This window comes from Budorcas taxicolor, chromosome 6, assembly GCF_023091745.1.
Source record: "Budorcas taxicolor isolate Tak-1 chromosome 6, Takin1.1, whole genome shotgun sequence".
NCBI classification, from domain to species: domain Eukaryota; kingdom Metazoa; phylum Chordata; class Mammalia; order Artiodactyla; family Bovidae; genus Budorcas; species Budorcas taxicolor.
Genome location: NC_068915.1, coordinates 72,113,441 through 72,129,869, shown reverse-complemented (window position 1 = coordinate 72,129,869; position 16,429 = coordinate 72,113,441). Strand labels below are relative to the sequence as shown.

Genomic DNA, 16,429 nt, shown 5'->3' with positions numbered 1-16,429 from the left:
CAGAGCTTTAAGAAGCAGGTAGCGCTAGAAGCAGTGCATCCGACACTTCTCACCCTTTGTGATATATCAGAAGCTAACTGAAGAGTTTTTTTACCAGAACATACACAATCTGGCCCCATCCTTAAAGGCTCTCTGAGTAGGTCTGGGATAGAGTCTAAACTTGTTAACAACTATACTAAATGGGGATTCTCAGAGACAGAGAATTTGTAGTTGTTTTTTTTAAAAAATCATTTATTATTTAAACATTTAAATAAAAATGTTCCCTAGGAGCCAGCTGGGCCAAATGGTTAACATGTCCCTAAGGAGAGTTCTGGTATAACAGGGCCCATAGCTCAACAGCACAGCAGAAGAGTGAACGGACTCGCTGTGGTAGTTTCCAGTCGGGGCAAAATCATGAGAAGCAGAGACGGGCACAGAGTTGGAAACCAGACTTTTAACTTGCTGTTCCCAGTGGCTGCATTCAGGAGAATAGGCATCCTTGTCCTTTCACTAAGACTTCAGAAAGGTAGAAATCCCCAAGCACATGGTAAATAAATGGTTCAGAGAAAAGAAACGAGTAAAGAATCAAGAAAACCATTAATATTACAAAGGTTGGCAAAAGGGCATGTTCTGAATGGTGTGTGGGTGTGTGTGTGTGGAAGGGCCATGGCAGGCTCTTGTGAGGTCTTAGTCGAGAGATTTTACTTCATGTGGTCCCTCGGACGGAATTTTCTCTTCAAAACTAGGAGGAGCTCAAGGCACCAGGACCTAGGGTTGTGCAAATACACTCTTTACAAGGAACACCACCAGTTCAGTTTCTAAACATTATTTTAGAGCCTATAAAACATGCTTCTTTTTCCTAGTTTGGTTTTCTTTACCTCATATAAAAAATAAATAAATAAAAAGGGCAAGAGAAGAGCCAATGACTGTAATAAGAATGGATAAGAGTCACTCTTTACTTAATAATCTGCGGACAGTCGCTCCAGGCCTTGGCTTTCCTTTTGGCCAAAGCCAGCCAGGCTGGCTCTGTTGACACGGGGGCAGCATCTGGGTTGGAGAACCTCTTTGTGACTTCTTTCACCAGTGGTGCTGGGGGAGCTGAATCCGAGATCTCCACTAGATTTTGAAGGAAAAGGAGAAAAGAATGTAAGTCAGAGCTACATTTTTTGGATTTATCACAAGTATGAGATTAAGAAAGCAAAACCCACTGAAGTACTGAGCATCTCTAGCAAGAAGAAATTAGGGAAAGAAACCTATGTGATCCTAACGGCTGCATACAGAATTACAGTGATCACAGTGCAGTCAATTTTAATTTCAAAGAATTTCTAGAAATCCAGTTTTCTCTGTGCACAGAAGCTATACCTGCACAATAATAGTAATAATAGGTAAATTTGTGATTCTAAGTCATGCAACTAGTCAATTTGATGAAGAAAAAGATTAAACCAGTAGTTTTGAGAGGGTAACAGGCAGGAAGGCCAGGGGTCTCCAAATGGAGGAAATAGCCTGCAAGTGTCAGACATTTTTATCTCCCTTAAGCGGCAGGAAGAAACAAACTACCGATATTTTTTTTCCTTCTCTATACAAATTTAAAAGGAGGTTTCTCTTAAAATTCTGTGTTGCCATGACACCTGGTTTCACCTGAAGTTAACCAATGCCTTTTTCTTAAGGAAATGTTTATCTTAAGCTATGCTAATGTACTATGCATGTACCCCAAACTCTGTCTTCAAGTCAGTTCCGCCTTTTGGCTCAGGACCTACTTGATAAACCAGTATGTTATACTCCGATATTGTTCCTCTAATCTATGTAAATAACACTATTTGTATGGTGCTCTGCCCTTCTTCAAGATTCAAGTTAATCCTTTTATGGCCCAAGATGAACCATTTGGAGCCAAGATTATCCCAAAATACATCTTATGGGTGAGGGGCCTGGTGCCATTCTAAGTTTTGAGACATTCCTTTCTTTCATTAACAGACTGCTGATGACTATATAACATCCAGCTAAAGACTAGCAGAGGGGTACTCTTTCTGCCCCCCTTCTGATGCCTATGTCAGAAGCTTTCTCTATCTCCTTTATACTTTAATAAAACTTTGTTACACAAAAGCTCTGAGCGGGCAAGCTTCGTCTCTGGCCCCGGATTGAATTCTTCTCCTCCGGAAGCCAAGAATCCCGGCGTCATAATTCAACAACAACCTTTCAGTTTGAAGTTTGAACTTGTTAGCTGGTAAGGTTAAAAGCTACTTCCTCCTCCAAGCATGCCCTGCATCCCTCCTCCCTCCAAACCCTATGGATCCTGCCTGCTCTTATGACTCAGACTTGTCTAACAAATTCCTTTGCCTCCTATCACCATTTATCAGACCTCAGAGGCTTGGTATGATGAGGGCTCCCATCTTATCTTCGGGTCATATGTAGTGCCTATGGCAGTGGCCTTACAGTTATGCAGAACTCTGGAAATAATAAAAAGACAAAACTTCAGAAGAAGGCTTGTTTTATTAAGGTGGAGCCAACTCTGAACTGCATTTACCCTTTGGTGTCTCTAAGAAATCAGGCAGGCAAAGGTTGATCTCGTTGTTGACTTTGGAGAATTCTGAAAGAATTCTCTCTTGACCCTTATCAATATGATGTTTAGAATCCTTAATTCCTGGGTATAAGATCAAATGAAGTAAGTCCCTTGGAAGTCCTTGAGAAAATCTTCCAAAGTGGTTTTCAAATGTACAGTTTTTTTCCTCCACACCAAATAGTAAATATAGCTTTCCTCGTGAGACCTCTTTACATTTCCAGACCTCAGCTAGCAGTTATTTCTTAAGGCATAAAAAAAATCTTGTGTCTAGAAGGTGGGTGTCCTCTGAGGAACAGACAGGGCTGCCTACTGGGGAAAACAGGGACCCTAACAGTCCCCACAAGAGAGTTCCAGAAAAACATCTATTTCTGCTTTATAGACTATGCCAAAGCCTTTGACTGTGTGGATCACAATAAACTGTGGAAAATTCTGAAAGAGATGGGAATACCAGACCACCTGACCTGCCTCTTGAGAAATCTGTATGCACGCCAGGAAGCAACAGTTAGAACAGGACATGGAACAACAGACTGGTTTCAAATAGGAAAAGGAGTACGTCAAGGCTGTATATTGTCACCCTGCTTATTTAACTTACATGCAGAGTACATCATGAGAAATGCTGGACTGGAAGAAGCACAAGCTGGAATCAAGATTGCCGGGAGAAATATCAATAACCTCAGATATGCAGATGACACCACCCTTATGGCAGAAAGTGAAGAGGAACTTAAAAGCCTCTTGATGAAAGTGAAAGAGGAGAGTGAAAAAGTTGGCTTAAAGCTCAACATTCAGAAAACGAAGATCATGGCATCCAGTCCCATCACTTCATGGGAAATAGGTGGGGAAACAGTGGAAACAGTGGCAGACTTTAGTTTCGGGGGCTCCAAAATCACTGCAGATGGTGATTGCAGCCATGAAATTAAAAGACGCTTACTCCTTGGAAGAAAAGTTATGACCAACCTAGATAGTATATTCAAAAGCAGAGACATTACTTTGCCGACTAAGGTCCATCTAGTCAAGGCTATGGTTTTTCCTGTGGTCATGTATAGATGTGAGAGTTGGACTGTGAAGAAGGCTGAGCGCCGAAGAATTGATGCTTTTGAACTGTGGTGTTGGAGAAGACTCTTGAGAGTCCCTTGGACTGCAAGGAGATCAACCCTGGGATTTCTTTGGAAGGAATGATGCTAAAGATGAAACTGCAGTACTTTGCCTACCTCATGTGAAGAGCTGACTCACTGGAAAAGACTCTGATGCTGGGAGGGATTGGGCGCAGGAGGAGAAGGGGACAACAGAGGATAAGATGGCTGGATGGTATCACCGATTCGATGGACGTGAGTCTGAGTGAACTCTGGGAATTGGTGATGGACGGGAGGCCTGGCGTGCTGCGATTCATGGGGTTGCAAAGAGTCGGACACGACTGAGCAACTGAACTGACCGACTGAACAGCTCCTGAGAGGAAGCTCTTTCAAACTCTCCATCCTCCAAGTGACTTGCAATAAGGAAAGTCATAAACATTACTGGATCATTTTATCTTTTAACAGGATAAAGACTTTTTTTTAAACTTGCCCGTATCTCTTACATGTCATGAATTTGTATAAGCACTGCTGCTGTTCATTAACATCAGGGACTTAGAGCAGAACAACTGTGCTCTCTAATGTCACACCTGGGTCAGAAGTTAGCTATCTGAAATCACATTGATAAGAAGGGGCCAGCCCACTTTTGCCTGGAGCATCTGAGCCACTTGGATCACCATGATTCAGAGAAGCAGTTTCCACTTCCAGCCAGGGCAGAGCTCCAGGTAGGGCATTTCTCACACAGCTTTCTCACATTGGTCTTAAATATGTGGCATTAAAGGAAACAGGCTCCTGAATCTGCTTTTCAGCTCAGGCTTGATGTCAACTACTTGGCTTTGAGACTATCAAAAAACACTGGCTCCATTTAAATTCTACCTAAAATTCACCCTTTCCCCACATCCTAATATAATCTTGTCTCTTCTTTTGTTTAGATGGTTCTTGTGGTATGCAGTCTTTCTTGCTACAGGAAGTCAAAAAACCTCATCTTGTTGGACCACAGGCAGTGGAGGCGGAGAAGGCGCATATCACCTTGTTAAAGGCTCAGGAATTTAACAAGCCACTTGATATCACATTGGTAGTTTGAAATTAGCCATGGCTGGGAGTATTTACACCACAGAAAAGGACAAATACTACAAATCACAGGTATCTCCAATCCCTGAAGACCTGACTGTTAAATGTGTATCATCACCCCACTGATAGTGGGTATGTTTCTGATGATATTTATCCATGTCAAAGTTTATGAATAGGGTGGCAAGACAGCTTGTGCTCTGAAATGCCTAAAATGCTGTGCTAGTTTTTACACTGGAGGAAATAAAACATGCTTTAAGGGAAAAAACCTTCAAGTACACATAAGTAGAAATGGACCTGTTCTCTCTTACCTGTCACTGATGTAGGAAGAGTGTTGGCCTTTTTGAGTTGTTCTCTGCGCTCAAGCCTGGACACTGGTGTCTCTGGCTTCTTCTCTTCTGGCTGAGTGGTGGGCTTGTGCAGGGAACCAGCTCTGCTGACGCTGCTGCTTCCAGGCTGTGGGGTGACACTGACCTGCAAGGACAGAAAGTCAGGAAATGCATGTATCCATCCTAAAGGCAGAGAAGGACTGACCATGCAAGGCAAAGCTGCTTGGAGGTTTCCACCAGCTGGCCCCCCTCTTCTGCTCCCAGAGGAGGAGCCAGACTGCACGGGGAGCAGTGTGTGCTCAGCCCTGGCCCTCAGCCAAGGAGAAGCTCGGTCAGATGTCCCAAAGAGGGGATGCTACATGCTTTCCCGGAAGAGTCCCATCAAACTATACAATCAGAGCCACAGAGCAAGACTCCTAATTTCCTCTCGACCCACTGCTTAAAATAAAGTTATTTTCGTATTTTTCTTATAATTGTTGTGTGTGAGGATTCTGCCAAATTAGGTTAACCTAAGAGCATAAGGAAACCAAATCATATTTCTAACTGAAAATACCTCTTTGGCTTAACAGTGGTCAACTGATTTACTGTTCTACTCTAAGTATTTTCCACCATTCCCAGCCAGCCTTTTCTCGTTACTGTTGTTTTAAATCCTATGAACTAAAAGAAAGCCAAGCTTGGGAGTTCCCTGGCTGTCCAGTGGTTAGGACTTGGCACTTTCACTGCCAGGGCCTGGGTTCAATCCCTGGTTAGGGAACTAAGACCCCAAGAGCCTTGTGGTGCTCAAAAAATAAAAGAGAGAGCGAGCCAAGCTCAGAGTTAAAGCCAAAGACCAGGCTACTTACATGTTCTCTGGAGAGCTTCTCTGCCTGTTTGGCCTCCCTGGCCTGCTTCCTCTCTTCCCGAGTTGCCTGCTGCTCCCGAAACCCCTTCTGTTTCTGCAGCGCCAGCGTTATCCACAGTGGCTGCGCAGTCTCAACCTTCTCCACAAGTTTGGAGCCATCTAAGGAGTGTCTGCTCTGAAGCATCGGCTTTTCTATGGGGAAAAAAAGACTGATATTGTGATATAAGAAATACATATTTGATCTTTGTCCCTGTTTCTGGCACTGAATTCCTAAAACCCTTGCAATTTCCTAACTGATGAGAGCATAAAGGTCTCTCTTGTTCTGCTAAATGAGGTGATTCCTGGGAAGCATGTAAAGATGGAGTCTGGTTGGTAGTATCCACGTGATCAGAGGGTTAGAACTTTGAGTCCCACCCTCAAGCTCTAGGGAGGGGCAAGGGGCTGGAGGCTGAGTTCAGTCATCAATGGCTGATGACTTAATTGATCACAACTTGTAATGAAGCGTCCATAAAAACCCAAAAGGACTAGTCTGGAGAGCTTCTGAGCTGAGAACACACAGAGGTGCTGGAGAGTGACCAGCTCAGAAAGTATCAAAGCTCTATGCCCGTTTCCCATACCTTGCCCTCTTCATCTCCTCCATCTGAGTTATATTCTTTATATATATATATAAACTTTTATGTATGTGTGCGTGCGTGTGTGTGTGTATACACACAGGCTTCCCTGATGGCTCAGCAGGTGAAGAATCTGCCTACCAATGCAGGAGACACACGAGATGCAGGTTTGATCCCTGGGTCAGGAACATCTGGAGAAGGAAATGGCAACCCACTCCAGTATTCTTGCTTGAAAAATCCCATGGACAGTGGAGCCTGGTGGGCTACCATCCAAAGGGTCACAGAGAATCAGAAATGACTAAGCACAGCACACATATAAACTTTAAGCCAATAACCTAGTAAGTAAAATGTTTCCCTAGTAAGTAAAATGTTTCCCTAGTAAGTAAAATGTGAGATCCTCTAGCAAACTAACTGAACAACGTGGATTTGCAATTGGCATCCAGTTTGGGGGCAGTCTGGTAGGACTGAGCTCATAACCTGTGGACTCTAACGATGTCTCCAGTAGAGAATCAGAACTGAGTTGAACTGACACCAGCTTGGCTATGTGGGACCCACACCCCACCACCCTGCAACAGAATCAGTCAAGACAAAAAGCAGGATTGCCCTGAAACTAACTGCTGACTCATCTCAGTCCCTCATCCCCTAAAACTGTGACATATTAATCAAGAAACAGTCAGGTATCCCTTTCTGACACACAATGTGCCAATACCTGAGTGACTACCCTGGATGGGAAAGTAGCATCTTCAAAGGAAAAAAACAGGAGCATTTCTCTTTCCTCAAAATGGAAGAGAAAATCGTCTCCACTGTCAAAAAACATCTGGCCTACAGAGGACCCAGGTAGTTATTTGATTGTTCTTTTTTTTATTGCTTTTTAAAATTTATTTTTTCAATGGAACTTCCTCCTCCCCCTGCCCCAACCCCACACTGTCCCCTGACGAAACAAGTGGACCAAACGTATAAAAGAGGAAAGGGGGGCACTGCTCTCCTTAGTGGGGCTGCTAAGGGCACCAGGACTTGGAGGAAGACAGTGAGAAACGGTGGTTTTGGCCCACTGCCCTCATTTGATAGATGTGCGTACTTGAGTCCAAAGCCATCAAGGGCAGTGACCATGGTCATTTAGTGCACAGCTGAAGCCTGAGCCGAGGACTTCTGACTTCCAGTCTGTGCTCTTAGCATGGTGGACTGTCTTGCCTGTGCAAGTTGGGGCAACAAGCTTCCCAGGTGGAGAGGATCAGAGGTTGAGTAATTGGGCTCTGGAATTGAGCAGACCTGAGTTTGACTTTATGTGACCCCAGAAAAGCTACTTAATCTCTCCAAGCTTTCATTTTCTAATCCATAAACTAGAGTCAATAATGGCACAGGCCTCATCAGGCTGATGTGAAGATTAAAAGGGGTCTTGGGTGTGAAAACCTTTAGAACAGTGTTTGGCATATAGTAACACTCATCTCACACACTAGTAAAGTAATGCTTAAAATTCTCCAAGCCAGGCTTCAGCAATACATGAACTGTGAACTTCCAGATGTTCAAGCTGGGTTTTAGAAAAGGCAGAGGAACCAGAGATCAAATTGCCAACATCTGCTGGATCATGGAAAAAGCAAGAGAGTTCCAGAAAAACATCCATTACTGCTTTATTGACTATGCCAAAGCCTTTGTCTGTGTGGAACTGGAGAATTCTGAAAGAGATGGGAATACCAGACCACCTGACCTGCCTCTTGAGAAATCTGTATGCATGCCAGGAAGCAACAGTTAGAACTGGACATGGAACCACAGACTGGTTCCAAATAGGAAAAGGAGTACGTCAAGGCTGTATATTGTCACCCTGCTTATTTAACTTATATGCAGAGTACATCATGAGAAATGCTGGACTGGAAGAAGCACAACCTGGAATCAAGATTGCCAGGAGAAATATCAATAACCTCAGATATGCGATGACGCCACCCTTATGGCAGAAAGTGAAGAGGAACTAAAAAGCCTCTTGATGAAAGTGAAAGAGGAGAGTGAAAAAGTTGGCTTAAAGCTCAACATTCAGAAAACGAAGATCATGGCATCCGGTCCCATCACTTCATGGGAAATAGATGGGGAAACAGTGGAAACAGTGGCAGACTTTAGTTTCGGGGGCTCCAAAATCACTGCAGATGGTGATTGCAGCCATGAAATTAAAAGACGCTTACTCCTTGGAAGGAAAGTTATGACCAACCTAGATAGTATATTCAAAAGCAGAGACATTACTTTGCCGACTAAGGTCCGTCTAGTCAAGGCTATGGTTTTTCCAGTAGTCATGTATGGATGTGAGAGTTGGACTGTGAAGAAGGCTGAGCACCGAAGAATTGATGCTTTTGAACTGTGGTGTTGGAGAAGACTCTTGAGAGTCCCTTGGACTGCAAGGAGATCCAACCAGTCCATCCTAATGGAGATCATCCCTGGGTGTTCTTTGGAAGGATTGATGCTAAAGCTGAAAGTATAGTACTCTGGCCACATCATGTGAAGTGTTGACTCAATGGAAAAGACTCTGATGCCCTGGGAGAGATTGGGGGCAGGAGGAGAAGGGGATGACAGGATGAGATGGCTGGATGGCATCACCGACTCGATGGACGTGAGTTGAGTGAACTCCGGGAGTTGGTGACGGATAGGGAGGCCTGGCGTGCTGCAATTCATGGAGTTGCAAAGAGTCGGACACGACTGAGCGACTAACTGAACTGAACTGCTCTACAAATTAAGTGTTCTTGGGAATTCTCTGGTGATCCAGTGGTTAGGGCTCTGCACTTCCACTGCAGAGGGCATGGGTTTGATCCCTATTCAGGGACCCTCACCCTGGGGAGCTAACAGATTGAGCCACAGACTGGACACCCCAGTCCTAGTATCTTTCGTGGAGGAGACAAATCCCCTTGGCTGCGGGAGAACCTCTGGGACAGAGGGCTGGAGAAGCAGAGACCTACTCATGAGGATGGTGCATGTACTGGCTTGTCAACAATCAAGGTGGAGAGAGCTCTGCCCTGGTGGCTGCCAGCCTGCTGCACTCTGCAGTCTGAGCTGGGTGAACTCCTCAGCCTTACTCTGCACCACAGTGGTGTGTGACCTGGGCCAACTGTCCCCTGGGAAAAGACTTGGTCTAGCTACTCAGAGACAGACTGGGGGGCCCTCGGATGTGATCTGGATGGGGTGGTGGCCATTCTCAGCATGTGGTTGGGTGGTCCCCCAGAAGCCTGCCCCAGTTTTGTCTCCCAGCCAAGCAAGAAAGCCCCATCCACTCCTCACTGCAGTTCAGTGCTGGTTCTGGAGCAGACCACCCTGGGAGAAAAGTACCACAGAGGCAGCCAGATTTCTGGTGGCAGCGTGGCCATCTCAATTCCTGTAGCCACAGTCTCTCCACTCCACAGCCACACACTAGATCTGGGATGAACACAACGAGGAAGGGACAGAACCCCGGGCTGAGTATGAGCAGTGCACCTACACAGGTGTGTAGGCCCTCTGTGAATGCACAGGCTTCACTTGTTTCGGCAATCCCCTCCTTTGGAGCAGGGCATGCACTCAAGGAGAACAGAGCCTGATCAAGCCTGACCCACAAGGCTACTCTAACGACTGGGGAATCAGACCTCCCTGCTGAAAGTGCGGCAACAGCTACAGAGCAGAGGGGAAGTCCCATCTCACACCCCGCATAGGCTCTAGATCCCCCAGTACACACCCCCTCCTCAAGGTGATAATGGCCAGCACAACTTGAGGGAAAACATGGCTGGCATCCGTATCAACCCAGCCCTCATACCAAAGGCACTGAGCACACATAATCCATACAGGGATGCACCCATGTAAAAATACTCCAAGACCACAACAGATAATGTTTCTCCTAAATTCATAAAATAAAATGAAAAGGCAGAGGAACTACTCCCAATTTAAAAAGCAAGAGAAATTCCCTGAAATAATGAAACAGAGCTCACCAGTCTACCCAACTCCAGTTCAAAACAGTGATAGTAAAAATGCTAACTGAATTAAGAAAGATTACTAATAGAAATTCAGGTCACTGTAACAAGGAACTAGAAACTGTAAAGATGAACCAATCAAAAATAGATAACTCAACTGCCAAGATAGAAAAAAAAAAAGCAATCTAAGAGCAATGAATAGCCAGCTAAAAGATGAAGAATAAGCAACCTGGAAGACAGAATAATGAAAACCACCCAATCAAACACAAGACAGAAAAACAAAAAGAAAATGAAAGCAACATACAAGATCTATGGTATATATAAAACTTGCAAGCCTGTGTATAATAGAGGTTCTAAGACAGAGAAAAGAGAAAGAAGATTGAAAATGAATTTGAAAAAACCGCTCATACTCCGCCCAGGGTTCTGTCCCTTCCTCGTTGTGTTCATCCCAGATCTAGTGTGTGGCTGTGGAGTGGAGAGACTGTGGCTGCAGGAATTGAGATGGCCACGCTGCCACCAGAAATTGAAATGTATTTGAAAAAGCTTGGAGGGTCCCAAACAAAATGAATCCAAACAGAACCACAACAAGACATATTATAATTAAAATGGCAAAAGTTAAAGAGAGAATTCTAAAGGCAACAAGAGAAAAACAGTTATTTACAAGGGAATTCCAGTAAGGTTATCAGCTGATTTCTCTGCAGAAACTTTGGAGGCCAGAAGGGAGTGGAGTGATATATTTAAAGTCTTGAAAGGTCAAAACCTGAAACTGAGAATACTCTACCCAATAAAATGATCGTTTAGAATAGAAGGAGAGAGAATTTCTCAAACAAGCAAAAACTAAAAAGAATTCAGCAATAATAAATTTACTCTAACAGAAATACTGAAGTTTCTTCTCTAAATAGAAAAGAAGAATTTCTAGGAAAGGGAAGGCAAACCTATAGTAAGAACTGAAGATCACCTAAATAATTCAGTGTGTGTGCTCAGTTGTGTTCGACTCTTTGTGACCCTTTGGAGCCCACCAGGCTCCTCTGTCCATGGGATTTCCCAGGCAAGAATACTGGAGCAGGTTGCCATTTTCGCCCCCAGGGATTTTCCGACCCAGAGATCAAACCCGAGTCTCTTGTATTTCCTTCATTGCAAGTGGATTCTTCAACACTGAGGCATCAGGGACGCCCCCCCAATAATCCAGTACTTAGATCAAAAAACAAACAAGAAAGTGTAAAAGCAATTATAACTATAATAAATAGTAAAAGGATAAGCATGAAGATGTAAAATAGGACAGCAAAATCACAAAACATGAGGGAGGAAAGCATAAAACTAGATCTTTTAAAATGTATCTGAATGACTATCAGTTTAAAGCAAGCAGATATAGTCATGGGTCAACATACATGAACTCCATCATAACCACAAATCAAAAACATATAATAGATTCACAAAAACCAAAAATAAAAACTGAAGCATGTTACAAAAGAAAAGCATCAAACCACAAAAGGAAAAACAAAAAGAAATGAACAAAGAACTATAAAAATTACTGGAAAACAAAGATTAAAATGGTAATAAGTACATACTTATCAATAATTTCTTTATGTTAAATGTCAAAGGACTAATGCTTTCATTACAGGGGGCATAGGTTTGATCACTTGTCAGGGAACTAAGATTCTGCATGACATGCAGCATGGCCAAAAAAAATAGGGGGGAAAAAAAGGACAACCCAATTAAAAAATGGACCGAAGAACTTTCTTGATGGTCCAGTGGTTGAGAATTCACCTGCCAATGCAAAGGACATGGGTTTGATTCCTGGTCCGGGAAAATCCTCATGCTGTGGAGCAACTAAGTCCACACACCACAAGTACCGAGTCCGAGCTCTAGAGCCCCCGAGCCGAAACTACTGAAGCCCACACACCTACAGCCTATGCTCCGCAACAAAAGAAGCCACCGCAGTGAGAAGCCTGCTAGCAGCAATGAAAAGCAGACCCAGCTCAGCACAACTAGAGAAAGCCCACATGCAGCAGCAAAGACCCAGCGTGGCCACAAATAAATTTTTTTAAAAAATGGACCTACATAGATATTTTCCCAAAGAAGATACACAAGTCACTAACAGGCACATGAAAAGAGGTTCAACATTGCTAATTATCCATGAAATGCAAATCAAAACCACAATGAGACACCACCTCACACAGGTCAGAATGGTTGTCATCAAAAAGTCTATAGATAATATCGGAGATGATATGGAAAAAGAGGAACCCTCCTACACTGTTGGTGGAAATGTAAATTGGTGTAATCATTGTGGAGAACTTTATAAAGAACCACTATGGAGGTTCTTTGTTTTGTTCGTAGTGATGCTTTCTAAGGCCCACTTGACTTCACATTCCAAGATGTCTGGTTCTAGATGAGTGATCACACCATCATGATTATCCGGGTCGTGAAGATCCTTTTTGTACAGTTCTTCTGTGTATTCTTGCCACCTCTTAATATCTTCTGCTTCTGTTAGGTCCATACCATTTCTGTCCTTTATCGAGCCCATCTTTGTATGAAATGTTCCCTTAATATTACCCTTATGGCAGAAAGTGAAGAGGAACTAAAAAGCCTCTTGATGAAAATAAAAGAGGAGAGTGAAAAAGTTGGCTTAAAGCTCAACATTCAGAAAACAAAGATCATGGCATCTGGTCCCATCACTCCATGGGAAATAGATGGGGAAAGAGTGGAAACAGTGTCAGACTTTATTTTTGGGGCTCCCAAATCACTGCAGATGGTGACTGCAGCCATGAAATTAAAAGATGCTTACTCCTTGGAAGAAAAGTTATGACCAACCTAGATAGCATATTCAAAAGCAGAGATAGCATATTCAAAAATATTCATTACTTTGCCGACTAAGGTCCGTCTAGTCAAGGCTATGGTTTTTCCAGTAGTCATGTATGGATGTGAGAGTTGGACTGTGAAGAAGGCTAAGCGCCGAAGAATTGATGCTCTTGAACTGTGGTGTTGGAGAAGACTCTTGAGAGTCCCTTGGACTGCAAGGAGATCCAACCAGTCCATTCTGAAGGAGATCAACCCTGGGATTTCTTTGGAAGGAATGATGCTAAAGCTGACACTCCAGTACTTTGGCCACCTCATGCGAAGAGTTGACTCACTGGAAAAGATTTTGATGCTGGGAGGGATTGGGGGCAGGAGAAGAAGGGGATGACAGAGGATGAGATGGCCGGATGGCATCACTGACTCGATGGACGCGAGTCTGAGTGAACTCCGGGAGTTGGTGATGGACAGGGAGGCCTGGCGTGCTGTGATTCATGGGGTTGCAAAGAGTCGGACACAACTGAGCGACTGAACTGAACTGAACTGATGGAAGTTCTTTAAAAAACTAAAAATAGAACGACCACATGATCCAGCAATTCCACTCTAGGGTATATATGTGGAAAAAATGAAAACTAATTAAAAAAGATACAGGCACCTCAATGTTCATAGAAGCATTATTTATAATAGTCCAGATGTGGGAGCAACCTAAGCGCCTGTCAACAGATAACTGACTTAGGAAGATGTGGAGTGTGTATATATTGCATGTTTATATATGGGCTCACACAATACACACACACACACACACACACATGTATACACAGGCTTCCCAGGTGGCGCTAGTGGTAAAGAACCCACCTGCCAATCAGGACTTGTGAGAGATGCTGGTTCTATCCCTGTGTTGGGATAGAGGAGGAGGGCATGGCAACCCACTCCAGTATCCTTGCCTGGAGAACCTCTTGGACAGAGAAGCCTGGCGGGCTACGGTCCATAGGGTTGCAAAGAGTCGGACACAACTGAAGCGACTTGGCATGCATATGTACACACACATACATATACACACCACATCTTGGTTTCCTGGACTGGCATGTTGATCAGCAGTGTAAAGACCATACGTCCCTCTTGGTTTCTGTTTATCTTATGGAAGAGAAGCCACAGTGGAATATGACTCAGTCATAAGAGCAAATGAAATGTTGCCTTTTGCAGTAACATGAATGGACCTACAGAATATTATGCTTAGTGAAAAAAGTCAGAGAAAGACAAATACTACATGATATGCATAACCTAAAAAAAAAAATAACACAAATGACTACCAAAAAAGAACCAGAGTCGCAGGCACAGAAGACAAATTTATGGTTACCAAGGGGGAGAGGGAGGCAGGAGGGATAAATTGGAAGGACTAACAGATACAAACTTCTGTACAGAAAATATGGAAGCAACAAGGATCTACTGTACAGCACAGGGAATTTATACCCAATATCCTGTAATAACCTATAATGGAATATAATCTGCAAACAAAATACACAGAAAATGAATCACTAGGCTATATACCTTAAACTGGCACAATATTGTATACCAACTACACTTCAATTTTGAAAAAAAAAGAAAATAAAGACAGCTTCAAGGGAAGCTGGAAGCCCTGTGATGTGATGCAGGGAGAGGCCTTGTACTCGTGTCCTCACTTGCTCTGCTCACTTGTACTGAGGATCTGCAGTTCAGTGAGTTTAGGACATATCTTCTTTGAACCAAATGATCTCTTATGAAATGGACAGATGGTATAATGAAATTCCAGCAAACAAACAGATTAAACATACTACTGATAATGCAAGCCTAAGAACACAGCAAAGCTGTCACGTTCTTTGCCTGATACTCCACGAAGAAATCAGATCTGACAAGAAGTTGGCCCAATAAAATAAAAATCTGCACCATGATTTGCAATGTGGATTTACATCCATTGTTGTTTCAGTGAATCTCAGCCTCAGTACCTGTGGTGCTCCATGGGTTTTAGCTAATGATGGTACTATATACATACAATTAACAAATAAGTTGGAGGTCCAGGCTTAATACTTTTATCCAGATAGGCATCCAGCTAAAGAATTTGGTCAGCCCAGGCCTGGAGTTGTAGTGTTAAAACCCCAACAGTCTCAGGTAGAGACCACCATGCGGTCCTTGCTCTCACACTTTTCTACCAAATAAAGAAAACGTCAATTAGCAGAGACTGTCAGCCCAGAATCTCAATACTGAGAAAGAAAACAGGGGCAGCAACAGGTTTTGGTAAAAGTTAGAAGAATCTCTCTAAGAGAGAGCAGAGAAGATAAGAGAATCAGAGAGCGGGTCAGCTGTGAGAGGAGCGCTGATGATGCCACAAGAGGGAACAACACAAAAGCCAGAGTCCAAACTGAAAACAGTGGTTCTGCTTCAAGATGGTGACGCAGGGAGCCTGAACTCCACTCTTCCCACAGACAACCACGTTCACAGTCACATACAGAACAATTCCTTTGTAAAGGGATCCAGAAACTAGCTGACTGACGCTAGCACATCAGGGGAACAGAAACAAAAACCATACATGGAAGTGGGTAGGAGAGGCTGAGACACAATCTCACCATAAACCCCGTCCCCAGGCACAGTGATCCACAACCAGGAGGGAACTCAGCGCAACGCCCTCTCTCTCTCTCTGAGAAGCAAAGGATTTGGACCCCCACCTCTGGACCTCAGCGTTTAAGACTTCTACCTCAGTGACCAGCCCCCAAAACACCTAGTTCTGAAAGCCAATGGGGCTTATGTCCACAGACCCTAGGCAATCTAAGGCACGGCTCTTAACAGGCTTGTGGGGACTGACTGCAGTTAATGCCTAGAGCCCAGCGCACAGGTAAAACCACCACCACCTGAATTTGGGCTCCTCTTCGGGAGGACAAACAGAAACCAATAGGGAGATAGGATCTGGTGCTGCTGATCAATGCACCAGGCCAGGGAGCCAAGGAAAGCCTGCTTAAAAAGGACGACAGGGTCTTCCGTAAGGCAAGTAGCCAAACCAGTGTCCCTGAGGGAGTTCTTATCTCTGCAAAACCCACCCCAAATCTAAACAACTACCTAAACTTTCCCTACAGAAACCTGAAGAGCAAATTTTGGGCTATGACCCACACCTGACCACCTACTCTGCAAAACCAAAAAGTATCAGATGAAGGTTTTTGGGGCCCCAAAGTCAAACCAAGTGATCACCACACTGCCCCAAACATCCAGTATGAAGAAACACGAGGGGCAGCCAGGAGTAAG

General features: G+C 43.8%; 1 protein-coding gene across 1 annotated transcript in view; it reads right to left on the bottom strand.

Moving 5' to 3' along the window:
* Positions 1 to 934: 934 nt before the first annotated feature.
* CRACD (capping protein inhibiting regulator of actin dynamics) overlaps positions 935 to 16,429 on the bottom strand; it is a 33,236-nt gene continuing 17,741 nt past the window's right edge. The window contains exons 6-8 of the mRNA XM_052642316.1: positions 5,843 to 6,033; positions 4,983 to 5,145; positions 935 to 1,095 (exon numbers count right to left, since the gene is read on the bottom strand). Of these exons, the coding sequence (XP_052498276.1) occupies positions 935 to 1,095; positions 4,983 to 5,145; positions 5,843 to 6,033 (515 nt within the window). The remainder of the gene's footprint in view (positions 1,096 to 4,982; positions 5,146 to 5,842; positions 6,034 to 16,429) is intronic.